The 13,331-nt window shown below is 38.9% G+C and overlaps 1 protein-coding gene across 3 annotated transcripts in view; it reads right to left on the bottom strand.

Annotated features, from left to right (window-relative positions):
• The window catches only part of fbxo38 (F-box protein 38), a 63,620-nt gene that overhangs the window by 14,816 nt on the left and 35,473 nt on the right, over positions 1-13,331 (bottom strand). For all 3 annotated transcript variants that reach the window (XM_058396481.1, XM_058396479.1, XM_058396480.1), the window contains 6 exons: positions 9,573-9,743; positions 4,454-4,596; positions 1,642-1,816; positions 1,236-1,361; positions 726-899; positions 160-642 (listed from right to left, as the gene is read on the bottom strand). In XM_058396481.1, coding sequence (XP_058252464.1) covers positions 160-642; positions 726-899; positions 1,236-1,361; positions 1,642-1,816; positions 4,454-4,596; positions 9,573-9,743 — 1,272 coding nt within the window. The remainder of the gene's footprint in view (positions 1-159; positions 643-725; positions 900-1,235; positions 1,362-1,641; positions 1,817-4,453; positions 4,597-9,572; positions 9,744-13,331) is intronic.

Here is a 13,331-nt window from a genome sequence, read left to right on the forward strand (position 1 = left end):
ATTAATTGCAGTTAATCAAATAAAAAAAATTTAATCTATTGACAGCCCTAATATATATAAAGTAACAGGACATACCATAGACCATACCATAAGTCAACCATAGACCATCATTAGATACAGTTACTTGTCACATGAAAGTTGTAATTCTATTGTTCTTACCTGAGTCAGAAGTTAATGGCACAGTGCACAGTCTACTGCAAGCACGGGTCATTGGTCGACTGGAAAACATGTCTTTGGAAGTTGTATGAGACACCACTCCACCATGGTGCTCTATTGTGCTGGGTTCTGCTTTAGCTCTCTGCTTGGGGACATGGTGGGTTGGTCGGCTCACCTCTCCTCCTGGCTGACTGAAGGTGGCATGGGTACTGCTCTCTGAGCCTAAGCAAGTCCTGTTACAAGTGCAATGTGGCCTCAGACTTCCTTCATCCCTTTCTCCTGCATTTCTTGACCTTCCAAGATTACCAGATTCTACTCTCCAGTCCACAGAGCAGACACATGATCCATTATTTCTGTCTTGGCCAGTATCCACTGCTGTTTCATTGGCTGCTTTTATGTCTGATTTGATCTGCTCACTGGTCACCTGGCAGCCTTTGTCATAACTGGGATACTGCCCTCCCCGGCGCAATGGAGTTTTCCCTTTGTCTGAAAAAACAGAGCAATATTTATTTGCAGGTAAGTTCTAGATGCACATTTAATGAGGGCAATGATACCTGATTATGCACTACCTCTTGTGGCTAGCTCTTCTACATCATCCCTCTTCTCCTGCATGTATGCCTGAGAGTACCGTTGAGAGGAGCAAAATACACCTTGGGACTTGTCTGGAGCCTCATCATCATCACTGTCAGAGTCAGACATCACTACCGGAATTTTCTTAATGACAGGCTGTACACCACTGGGGCCTACAGAAGTATATTACAAGTTAATTTTCACATGTGACGCTACATGTTCAAAAGTTTGTGGATGCTGGACCATCAGCCCCAAATGGAAGATCTAGGAAAACAAGGTTTCCCATGGTTCAAGTGGAAAATCTGGAGTGGCCGCACAAAGCCCCAACTTCAACCCCACTGAAAGCTTTCCAAGAAGAGTGAAGGTAACTGCATATTTCAAAACAGCAAATCTAAATCTTCAATAGAATGTTCAGAAATCAAATATGGGTGTAATGGTCTGGTGCCCAGAAAATACTGGCCATATAGTGTGGGTCCTCCACAATGTAATGGTAATTTTTAGCTTCTTACCTGCTTGTTCTTCATCTTGATCTGGTGCTTGACAGGACCCTTTAGACTCTTTCTCTGGACTGGCATCTGTTACCTGTGGCTCAACTTCAATATTTTCTACCTTCAGGCCTTCAACATCATGGATCTCTTCATGAAACATATATAACAGTTCAAGAGTTTCCATAACAACAGGTTAGAATTTAATTTTTATAGTGCCAAAGCAGGGATTTCCAATCTTCAGAAAAGGCCAGTATGCAGGTTTTCATTCCAGCCAAAGAGAAACACACCTGAGTCTACTTGAAGCCTAGATCAACTGATTAAACAGGTGGAATCAGGTGTGGCTCCTGCTTAACTGGTATGAAAACCTGCACTCACACCAGCCCTTTGTGGATAAGATTAGACACCCCTAGCCTAAAGAATACCATACCCTCAACTCTGTGTGGTGCCATGTCAACAGCATTGTCCCGATTATGTGGTTGAATATTGGCATCATTATTGTTCTGGTGATTGTTATTGTTGTTCTGGTTAGGGTTCTGGTTACTGACCAGAGCAGAGGATACACCAATACCTGTGCCTGCGCTCAGACCAACCCGAGCACAACCCTGTTGAAGATAAACAACCTGTGTCAGGATATTGCTACGGAGGAAATGGCACCCTGAGTCCTGATCAAGGTGAGACACACCATGTATTTATTTCTTCTTTGGTCTTTAGTTTTAAATATTACTACTTCCTTCCTACTACTTACGTCACTTTCTGTGTTTGAAGTGCTTACCATGAGTTTCTTGCCCGTGTCTGCGTTTTTTTTTTTATGTTAGTTTATATTGTCTAATTTTCTTTTTTGCCTGAAAATTTTATGCTGTCAGGTTTCGTTTTCAAAATCTTTACTTGCATATTGTAGTTAATAGTTAATTTTACTTGTGATAAGTGTATGCAGGTTAGCTCTCTGAAGGAGAAGATATTAGCTTTAGAGGTGCGCATCCAGACACTAGAGAGGGTTAGTGAGAGTGAGAGCAGTGTAGTGCCTGTAGGGGGAAGTCTGGATGCCTTAAGTTAGTTAGGACACAGCTGGTGCGTTCTGGACTAACTGGAGCTTGTTTATGCTCCTACTGGAATATCCAGACAGTAAGGCATTACAATACTCCAACCAAGAGGTAACAAAAGCATGAATTTTTCTGCATCATTAAGTGACATCATATTTCTTATCTTAGCAATATTTCTGAGATGAAAGAAGGCTACCCTAGTGATATCTATGTGAGCTTCAAACAAAAGACCAGAATCAATAATCACACCAAGATCTTTTGCTGCTGGACAAGATGAAACAGAAAAAACATCCACAGTTACTCTGTAATCAGAAAGCTTACTTCTAGCTGCATGTGGTCCTAGTACAAGCACCTTTGTCTTGTCAGAGTTAAGCAGGAAGAAGTTAGTAAGCATCCACTGTCTAATGTCCTTTACACATTCTTCAATCTTAAGCTGGTGTCTCTCATCTGACTTAGCTGAAACATATAGCTGTGTGTCATCAGCATAACAGTGGAAGCTAATACCATGTTTATGAATAATTGCACCAAGGGGTAGCATATATAAAGAGAAAAGCAGTGGGCCAAAGACAGAACCTTGTGAAACACAGAACATAACCTTGATATGCATAGAGACGTCACCATCTAGATCTACAATCTGATAACGATCAGTCAAATAAGACCTGAGCCAGGAGAGGGCTGATCCTTTAACACCAACAACATGTTCTAGCCTATCAAGTAGAATAGTGTGGTCAATGGTGTCAAAAGTTGCACTAAGATTCAGTAACACCAGTAAGGAGACACAACCCTGATCAAAAGCCAGTAACGGGTACATTTCATGAATGTTATATCTATGTAATTATGAACATAACTGCTGTGCTACAGCCTTTTCTAGGATCTTGGAGATAAAGGGCAGGTTTGATATTGGTCTACAGGTAGACACCTGACAGGAGTTGAGGTACAGTTTTTAAATCAGGGGTTTGATAACTGCTAGCTTAAAAGATTTAGCCACATAGCCAGTACTAAGGAAAGAATTTATAATTTTTAGAAGGGGTTCGGTACCTACTGGTAATAGTATCTGTTTAAGGAAAGACGTGGGTAAGGATCTAGAATGCAGGTTGAAAGAAGCAACAATTCAAGACAAACAAAGTGCATGCAACTTTTGCTAAAATAAATGTCTCCTTGTGATTATTTAAAATTCTCTTTTATGAAAATCAAGCAGATAACCTAATTGACAGAAAATTTATGGTAACATAACATGTGTAGACATTAGAAACAAATTCCCATACAGCTGTAATTTAAGTAATACTTATCTTCAAAATATAGTAAAAAGGACAGAGTGAAAATAATTACCAAAACATTATATGAACTATAGAAAACCAAAGACACATCGAGAAATAGGGCACCACAGCAAGGTGAATCAAAAATTGATAGGAGGACAAAAAGAAAATCTTTCAGGAAGGCTTAAAGGAGACAGAATTATTGATAATATTTCATATTTTTCACTCATGTCTGGATAATGGAGTAGGGTGGCTAGACCCTTTCTTATGAAAAAACATGCAAGCAAGCTTACATTTTGTAAGTCCATGTAGTAAGATATGTTGGGATCTGTTGAGACCAGTTGACAGGTTTTGTCCATAGTTCTAAAATATATGCTTGGTTCAAAAACAGGACAGCTTACCAACCAAGGAACACTATACTCATGGTTAATTATGGTCGTGGCAGTATCATGTTAAATGCAACCATCATGCTTAACAGAGAGTATGGCTGTGGCAGATGATGGCTGTGATGAAAAATATTGTGACGTTCAAACAACAAGTGCCAGGTTCTAAACTGGCACCTGTTCAATACATGACATTGTTAATATCAATCAAAGAAACTGGTCATTTTGAACTATCATCTCCCAAATGTCTTCAGTCTTCGGCAAATAAAATTACTGGCCTTTCCATTGCAATCAATACTTTTGGAGGGGACTGCAAGATTTTTTCAGGCTACTTGTATTTTAGGAATATACAGTAGATGCAGTACGATGCAACTCTCTGCAAACTGCACAGAGACAACTGTCTGCAGTTTGTTTTGCTTTAATGCAATTCCTCTAGTGATAGAGCTCTGATCTGATCTGATCATTAGCATGATAACATTAGGCCTACATCACATAGCATTAGTGTAGTGAATGAATGAGTGTGGTTATGTTATTTATACATGAACAATTTGGGGGCTCACCTTTGGGGGCTCACGGAACATCTGGTCTAGGGAGATAAACTCCAGATTAGGCAGCATTTCAATACACTGGCAAAACGACTCAAGCTTAATAGCATGACAGCGCACAAGGGTAAGATCCAGCAATCTGCTCCAGCGAGAATGATCTAATGAAAAACAAATGTATATATCATTTGCTCAACATGCACAAACAGGGCAATAGAACACAGAACCATGTTAAAACAATGTTAAATTTTATAGTATGGCATTAAAATTATGGCAAAGATAAACTCTGTTATGACATTTACAATATGGCCAAAAGTTTTTTTTCCCTGATGCCTTCCTTATGATGCCTAAGCACTTCAGCGAAAAATTGCTGATTAATAGCCCTTCAATGGAGAAAAAAACCTTTCTATGATCGACTCAGGTAATGCATTTAAAATAAAACCAACCAACCAAATAAATTTAAATAAATACATAGATGAAAGAAAAATAAACAACTATCATTCTATCTATCAAAAAGGGCTTTTTTATGTGTGAAGAGGCACTAGGAAATGTTCTCAAGAGCATGCTCTAGCATAATCACCAATTCAGCATCAGTTTTATCAAATGTTCTGCTCTATAACATCCGCTATGGGGATTGAAAAACAAAAATTGCCAAATTCACATGAACAACTGTACAAAAAAAAAAATCAATACAAACACTTTTTTTGCATTTAAATCAAGTTTTAAATTTAAGGCTGAAATAGTTTGGGGGCAGGAAGCTTCAATTTTGCTGAGTTAAGTTCAACAATAACATTTTATACATAGTCAGCAATCAAAAAAAAATATACATCATTTACATTTGCAAAATACATCCCCTCCAAAGTGTCAGGAACAAAACAGAGCAGAAATACTTATTAATGTGTTTTTTGCTATATTGTCTTTTTTTTAATATATTGCGGTATCTGCAAAGCTTATAGTGAATTGTTTTTATGCTGAAATAATTATCAATTATAAAAAGTAATTTATCAATAAAAATATAACTATTAATTACGAAATATAAACATTAATTAAAATGAATTAAAATGTTAATAATATATATATAGTAAAATACTGTACAGTGTATTTACTCAAGAGACAAGCATCTCCAGCATCCCAGTTTTTCATGTGTCACTGTCCCGAGTGTTTCGTTTTGTTCTGTGTACGCTGTATTTTTACGGGTTTTCTGCTATTATGTTGCCCAAACACTCTGTACCTTCTAAGGCTTCTGGCAAGGAACATACATACATACAGTACTCACTATAAATGTGATATTTCTACGAATTTACCCAAATTCTATATGCTTGCAAATGTTTTGTGTGTGTGTTTAAAGAGTGTGGGAGGGTAATTTGTGGCTTAAACAAAAAAAAAAAAAAGCATTTGGAGGTGGCATCTGTGTAACACAGATTTTCGTTTACGGTGGATTGCTGTACAATGAAGACATTTGGTTTGGAAATGAAAAGATGAATATTACAAACGAGTGCAGAATTTTCAATTCCTGATATTGACGAATAGAGCATGGCACTTTTGGTAGTAGACCACCCAACAAAAGTATGGTGAACAAAAGTATTGGGGGAAAAAGCAGATAACCTCTGCTGAAAAAAAAAAAGGTTGCTCTGCTCCCAACGGGATCATGTTGTTCAACACATCTAGATGTACACTACACTATATTGCCAAACGTTTTGGAATGTCTGCCTTTACATGCACATGAACTGTAATGACATCCCATTCTTAGTCCGTAGGGTTATACAGCTATAACAGCTTCAACAACTTCAATTGCCAGAAAGAGGAACGCGATTTGTCACACCTGAAAACACATCTCCACTGCTCTAGAGTCCAGTGGCAGCATGTTTTACACCACTGCATCCGACACTATGCAGCTGCTCAGCCATGAAAACCCATTCCATGAAGCTCTCTACGCACTGTTCTTGAACTAATCTGAAGGCAACAGGAATTTTGGAGGTCTGCGCTGACCCCACTCTGTGTATTTTACGTGGGCTACCACTTCATGGCTGAGTTGCTGTTGTTCCCAATTGATTCCACTTTGTTATAATAGTTAACCGTGGAATATTTACAACTGAGGAAATTGCACGAATGGAGTGCACAAGTGGCAACCTACCATAGTATATACACGCCAATCAACCATAACATTATAACCACGGATAGGTGAAGTGAATAACACTATCTTCTCATCATGGCACCTGTTAGTGGGTGTGATATATGAGCAGCAAATAAACACTGAACATTTTGTCCTCAAAGTTGATGTGTTCTGAGCAGCTGCATCCAAGCTATACACATCACCAAGTGCAATGCAAAGCGCTGGATACAGTGGTGTAAAGCACGCTGCCACTGGACTCTAGAGCAGTGGAGATGTGTTCTCTGGAGTGGCAAATCACAATGGACCAGTCTGGGTTTGGCGGTTGCCAGGAGAACGGTACTTGCCTGACTGCATTGTGCCAAGTGTAAAGTTTGGTGGAGGGGGATTATGGTGTGGGGTTGTTTTTCAGGAGCTGGGTTTGGCCCCTTAGTTCCAGTAAAAGAAACTTTTAATGCTTCAAGATACCAAGCCATTTTGGACAATTTCTTGCTCCCAACTTTATGGGAACAGTTTGGGGATGGCCCCTTCCTGTTCCAACATGACTGGGCACCAGTGCACAAATGGACATGGATAAAGACATGGATGAGCGAGTTTGGTTTGGAGAAACTTGACCAACTTGGAGTCCTGACCTCAACCCACAGAACACCTTTGGGATGAATTAAAGCGGAGACTGCGAGCCAGGCATTCTCACACAACATAAGTGCCTGACCTTACAAATGAGCTTCTAGAGAAACGGTCAAAAATTCCCATAAACACACTTTTAAACCTTGTGGAAAGCCTTCCCAGAAGAGTTGAAGCTGCAAGGATGGGGAAACTCCATATTAAGCCCTACAGATAAAGAATGTCATTCAATTTTATTTGCATGTAAAGGCAGGTGTCCCAAAACTTTCGGCAATATTGCCAGTTTTGCAATGTAAATGCATTCACATATTGCTAGTTGATATCCAGCCTTCTCACTTCATTGCTGCAGTCCAGGCATCACATTGTGTTTTGTTTTTTTGAAAATCAAATTTCTGAAATTAATTAGTTTAATTAATTTGAATTGTGACATTTTTAATTGCCTGATTAAATGAACGATCAGTGTGTAGAAATGGCCTCCTGCCACTGTATTGAATGTGCGCAATAACTAACAAAAACAACAAAACCTTAACCCTTGCATACAGTGCCTTGCAAAAGTATTCACCCCCCTACAGCTCCTTCATGTTGGATGGTTTCTGCTTGTGAACAGCAATCTTCAAGTCTGACCACAGATTCTCAATTGGATTGAGGTCTGGGCTTTGACTAGGCCATTCCAACACATTTAAATGTTTCCCCTTAAACCATTCGAGTGTTGCTTTAGCAGTATGCTTTGGGTTATTGTCCTGCTGGAAGGTGAACCTTCGTCCCAGTCCCAAATCACAGGCAGACTGAAACAGGTTTTGCTCAAGAATAGCCCTGTATTTAGCACCATCCATCTTTCCCTTGACTCGGATCAGTTTCTCAGTCCCTGCTGTTGAAAAACATCCCCACAGCATGATGCTGCCACCACCATGTTTCACTGTGGGGATGGTGTTCTTGGGGTGATGGGATGTGTTGGGATGTGTTGGGTTGGCACCAGACATAGCGTTTTCCTTGGTGGCCGAAAAGTTCAATTTTAGTCTCATCTGACCAGAGCACTTTCCTACATACATTTGGGGAGTTGCCCACATGTCTTTTTGGCAAACTCAAAACATGCCTTCTTATTTTTAACACTAAGTAATGGCTTTTTTCTGGCCACTCTTCCATAAAGCCCAGCTCTATAGAGTGTACGGCTTATTGTGATCCCATGCACAGATACACCAGTCTCTGCTGCGGAACTCTGCAGCTCCTTCAGGGTTACCTTCGGTCTCTGTGCTGCCTCTCTGATTAATGCCCTCCTTGCCCGGTCTGTGAGTTTTGGTGGGCGGCCCTCTCTTGGCAGGTTTGTTGTGGTACCATGTTCTTTCCATTTGAAGATGATGGATTTGATGGCGCTCCAGGGGATCATCAAACATTTGGATATTTTTTTATAACCCAACCCTGACTTGTACTTCTCAACAACTTTGTCCCTGACTTGTTTGGAGAGCTCCTTGGTCTTCATGGTGTGATGCCTCTTGCTTAGTGGTGTTGCAGCCTCTGGGGCCTTTCAGAAAAGGTGTTTATAGTGACAGATCACGTGACACAGATTGCGCACAGGTGGACTTCATATCACTAATTATGTGACTTCTGAAGGTAATTGGTTGCACTAGAACTTTTGAGGGGCTTCATAGCAAAGGGGGTGAATACATATGCACATGCCAATTTTCAGATTTTTACTTTTTAAAAATTGTTTTTTATATATATTTTTCTCATTTCACTTCACCAACTTAGACTATTTTGTGCAGATCCATCACATAAAATTCTGATTAAAAAACAAGTTTAATTTACAAGTTGTTAAATTACAAGTTATAATGTAACAAAACATGAAAAATGCCAAGGGGGTGAATACTTTTGCAAGGCACTGTAAATTCAAGGCTTGTATGTGTACAAAATCACATGCATACATGGGGTTTCCTTTTATCATTTATTGAAAACACCTGTCAATAAATGTTGTGAAAACACTGTTCTGTGGTTTAAAACAATTGTTATACAAATAATTAACTCTACAGAAGCTGTGAGCAAGGTCTTTAATATTTACATAAAGCAGTGAAATATGAAACACTGCTATAGAAAATCTATAGTTTAGCTCTTATACAAAAACTATAAATCATATACAGATTGTAAGGAACTGATATGGCATTTACTTGGAAATAGTGAATAGCAGACAGACGCAAAAGGACTATTAAGTACATTCCTTCTATATACGGACTGCATGTTTAACCAGTTTCCTGAAGTCAAAATAAGAAAAACAAAACTGTGCCGACATCAATAAAAGGGTAAATCAGTACTTTAAAAATATATTTTCCACCTAATTATTTAAGTAAAAAAATCTAAAAAGTAATGGTTACAAGAATTAAGATATGCTTGATAGAAATTCATGAGAAATACCTGTGATCCAGCTGTGCGGGTTGTGAAGATGCGGGCAATTGTAAATGACCAGATACTTGATGGAAGGAAACACTTCATTAACAGCCTTCATTCCAACATCAGTGATGATTCCTGGATTTTCTATTACATCAGCAAGGCCATATTTGACCAACTCGGTATGACTCAGTTTACCTATGAAAGAATGAGATCCAATGAGTTCCAAGACCTTTTGGCAGAGGATTAGCTTGTAATATTACACTGCATTTCATAGAATTATTTCCAAGAAATATTCTTAGTAACCAAAACAGTGTTTTTAAAGATTTAAAAGATGTTTGAAATAAAAATAATGACCTGCAAAACCTCCACTTATTCCCTTTTTTTTTTTAAAGGCCTAGGGTTGTTTTCAATTGTCATTGTCAATCTACAGTATGACACTGAGACACTGCAGAATCATGATTATTAGCTTTTAGCTCACTAGTCTGTAATGTACAGTATTGCCAAAGGTTTTGGGACACCCCTCCAAATCATTGATTTCAGGTGTTCTTTTTCAGAGACTGGGCTTGGCCCCTTAGTTCCAATGAGAGGAACTCTTAATGCTTAAGCATACCAAGACGTTTTGGACAATTTCATGCTCCCAACTTTGTGAGAACAGTTTGAGGATGGCCTCTTCCTGTTCCAACATGACTGCCCACCACTGCACAACACAAGATCCTCAAAGACATGGATGAGGGAGTTTGGTGTGGAGGAACTTGACTTGTCCACGTTTAACTGTTAGTGGTATTATAACAAAGTGGAATAAATTGAGAACAACAGCAACTCAGCCATGAAGTGGTAGGCCACGTAAAATTCACAGCGGTGTCAGCGAATAAGGCACAAGTGCGCAGAAGTCACTAACTTTCTGCAGAGTCAATAGCTACAGACCTCCAAACTTCAGATTAGCTCAAGAACAGTGTGAAGAGAGCTTCATGGAATGGGTATTCATCGCTGAGCAGCCGCATAGTGTCGGATGCAGTGGTGTAAAGCATGCTGCCACTGGACTCTAGAGCAGTGGAGATGTGTTTTAAGGTGTGACAAATCACATTTCTCTGTTCGGCAATCTGATGGACAAGTCTGGGTTTGGCGGTTGCCAGGAGAATGCTACTTGCCTGACTGCACTAGGAGGAACGTTGTTTCACTTCACTGTGTACTGCATCAGCTATATATGGTTGAAGTGACAATAAAGCTTCTTTGACTTTGACTTTGCACTGTGCCAAGTGTAAAGTTTGGTGGAGGGGGGATTATTGTGTTGGGTTTCAGGGCTTGGCCCTCTAGTTTCAACGAAAGGAATGCTTCAGCATACCAAGGCATTTTGGGCAATGCCCTTTGCAGCTATAACAGCTTCAACTCTTCTGGGAAGGCTTTCCACAAGATTTAGGAGTGTGTTTATGGGAAACTTTGACCATTCCACTATAAGCGCATTTGTGAGGTCAGGCACTGATGATGGGCGGGAAGGTCTGGCTCGCAGTCCACTCTAACTCATCACAATGATGTTCTATCGGGTTGAGAACAGGACTCTGAAGTTGTCATGTCGAAACAGGAAGGGTAAAAAACATTTGGTAATATAGTGCATCTCTCAAAAAGCAAAATCAAGATATTTGTGAAGACCGTTTTCTTACAAATTTAAATTTATAAAGTAACAGTTTATTAATTTCTGGAATGATGTTAATAAGCAAATGCTTATTTTGTGAGAGCCTTTATATAAGCAAAGGAAGAATATTTAAAGCAATATTAACATCCAGAACCAAAAAATAACCTACTAGATCTGTCTAGCTGTAGCCTGTTGTGATTACTCCAGTTAATAAAACTAATTTACTGCTTATAATTGAGTTTTATATTTAATATGTATGTAAAATATAAGCATACATTTGTTTACACAAGTTATGTATAACAATTTATAAATATGCATAATAAAAGTTATGATTATGTAAGTATTCAAGAGTTCACTGTGTGTACATGATATCAATACAAAATTAAGCAGTTCATGCAAGGCCTCAGAGCTGGTTAGAGGGAATAAGAAACAAGGAGCCATCAACACATGCCCAGGACAAAGTTCCAGAGAAGTATTAATCAGTCTTTTGGTTAAACAAAATTCAGTGACCAGGTAGGACAGGCATTAAAAAGAAAAAACAAAGAAGTGTTGCATGTGGAATGCAAACTAATGTTTGGTCTAAGCCAGCTGCTTTCAAGTTGACTCTGCATAGGGTGGGTCTGACCTGATATTGGCCAGTGCCTGGTAGTGCAGGATGGGTGCTGACCTCACTGTTCTGGCAGTTAAAGCAAAACCAGGAATGATTCAGTGTGTTCAACAATATGCTGTCTATTGGTTTGTGGATGTGTAGCTGTCCTTGTAGCCAGCGAGAGTCTTTATCCATTGCCACATGCATCTGGAGTAAGGTGTTGCTCTATGTGCTGCTTGTACCGGTGCTTGGACTTGAATCATGTGTTCTGAGCAGAGTCTTCACCTTGCTGTTGAACTATAGTTTCTGGTTAGAGAACACCAACAGTTTTTGTTAAGTTTATGTGTGAAAGGACAGCTGAAGCATGATCCTCCAGGTCTGTATATAGAGTTATACTTCCACAGTCTGAAGACATCTTAGACCATTACATTAACTGATTTAAAATGTATCATAAAACACTGCCTGGCCCAAAAATATCACCACCTGGATTTAACTAATCAAATACTAAGAACTATCCACTGGATAATTACTACAGTGATTAATATGTTTCAGCTTGCAAGTTATTTAACCCTAACTGATGCAGGGAATAGGTTCTCATTTCTTAAACAACCTTGAATTGAAAGAGATATCCTGTGCTTGGAGAAAAGAGCTCACTTTCAGAAGAGAGAAATTATGTTATAGCATCAAGCAAAATAAACTAGTGAGATTTCTGATACTACTAAAATTCGGTTACAAATTGTCCAACACACAAAACCTGGAAACATAGTGGTGAACCATCATCTATGTGGAAGAAATGTGGTTGTCAAAAAATCTGAAATGATTGGAAGTCACTTAAGATTTTGATGAAATCATAAAAAAAACAAAAAAAAAACAAACAACAGGTAAACTCAGGGCTGTGATGATTAGTGAAAGTAAGAGCATATCCACATGCACAATGCATAGAGAACTCAAAGGATTGGACAAAACAGCTACACAGCCTTAGAAAAACCCCTCATCAGTGAGGGGTTTGAAAAAATTTGAAAAAAGTGCTTCAATTTGTTAGGGAGCATAAAGATCTGAGGAGTCAAGATCTACCCTGTTCCAGAGTAATGGGCACATTAGGGTAAGAAGCAGTGATTAGTGTAACCACTACAGTGTTGCTTTAGGAATAAGATCTGCAAGATTTCCCTTTATGTTCTGACATCCACCTTTCCTTCAATCCTGACCAGTTTTTAGAAATTAAAAGCATCCCAACAGCTCCCACCACCACACTTTATGTTCCATGTGATGATTAAAACGTTACATTTTAGTCTCATCTTACCAGAGAACCTCCTTCCATGTGTTTTTTTCTGTCTATTCTTCGGTTTAGCCCCATTCTGTGGAAAATACAGCTTAAAGCGGACCTATGGACAAATAATCTCTTCTCTGTTATGGATCTTTGCAGCTGTTCTTTGTTACCTGTGCCTTTTTTGAATCTCTGATTAATGCCCTTCTTGCCAAGTCTATGATTTTGTGACCTTCTCTCGTCAGGTTTGTATTGATGTCATATACTTTCAGTTTTATTATAATGTATTTAACGGCAATT

This window comes from Hemibagrus wyckioides, linkage group LG08, assembly GCF_019097595.1.
Source record: "Hemibagrus wyckioides isolate EC202008001 linkage group LG08, SWU_Hwy_1.0, whole genome shotgun sequence".
NCBI lineage: Eukaryota > Metazoa > Chordata > Actinopteri > Siluriformes > Bagridae > Hemibagrus > Hemibagrus wyckioides.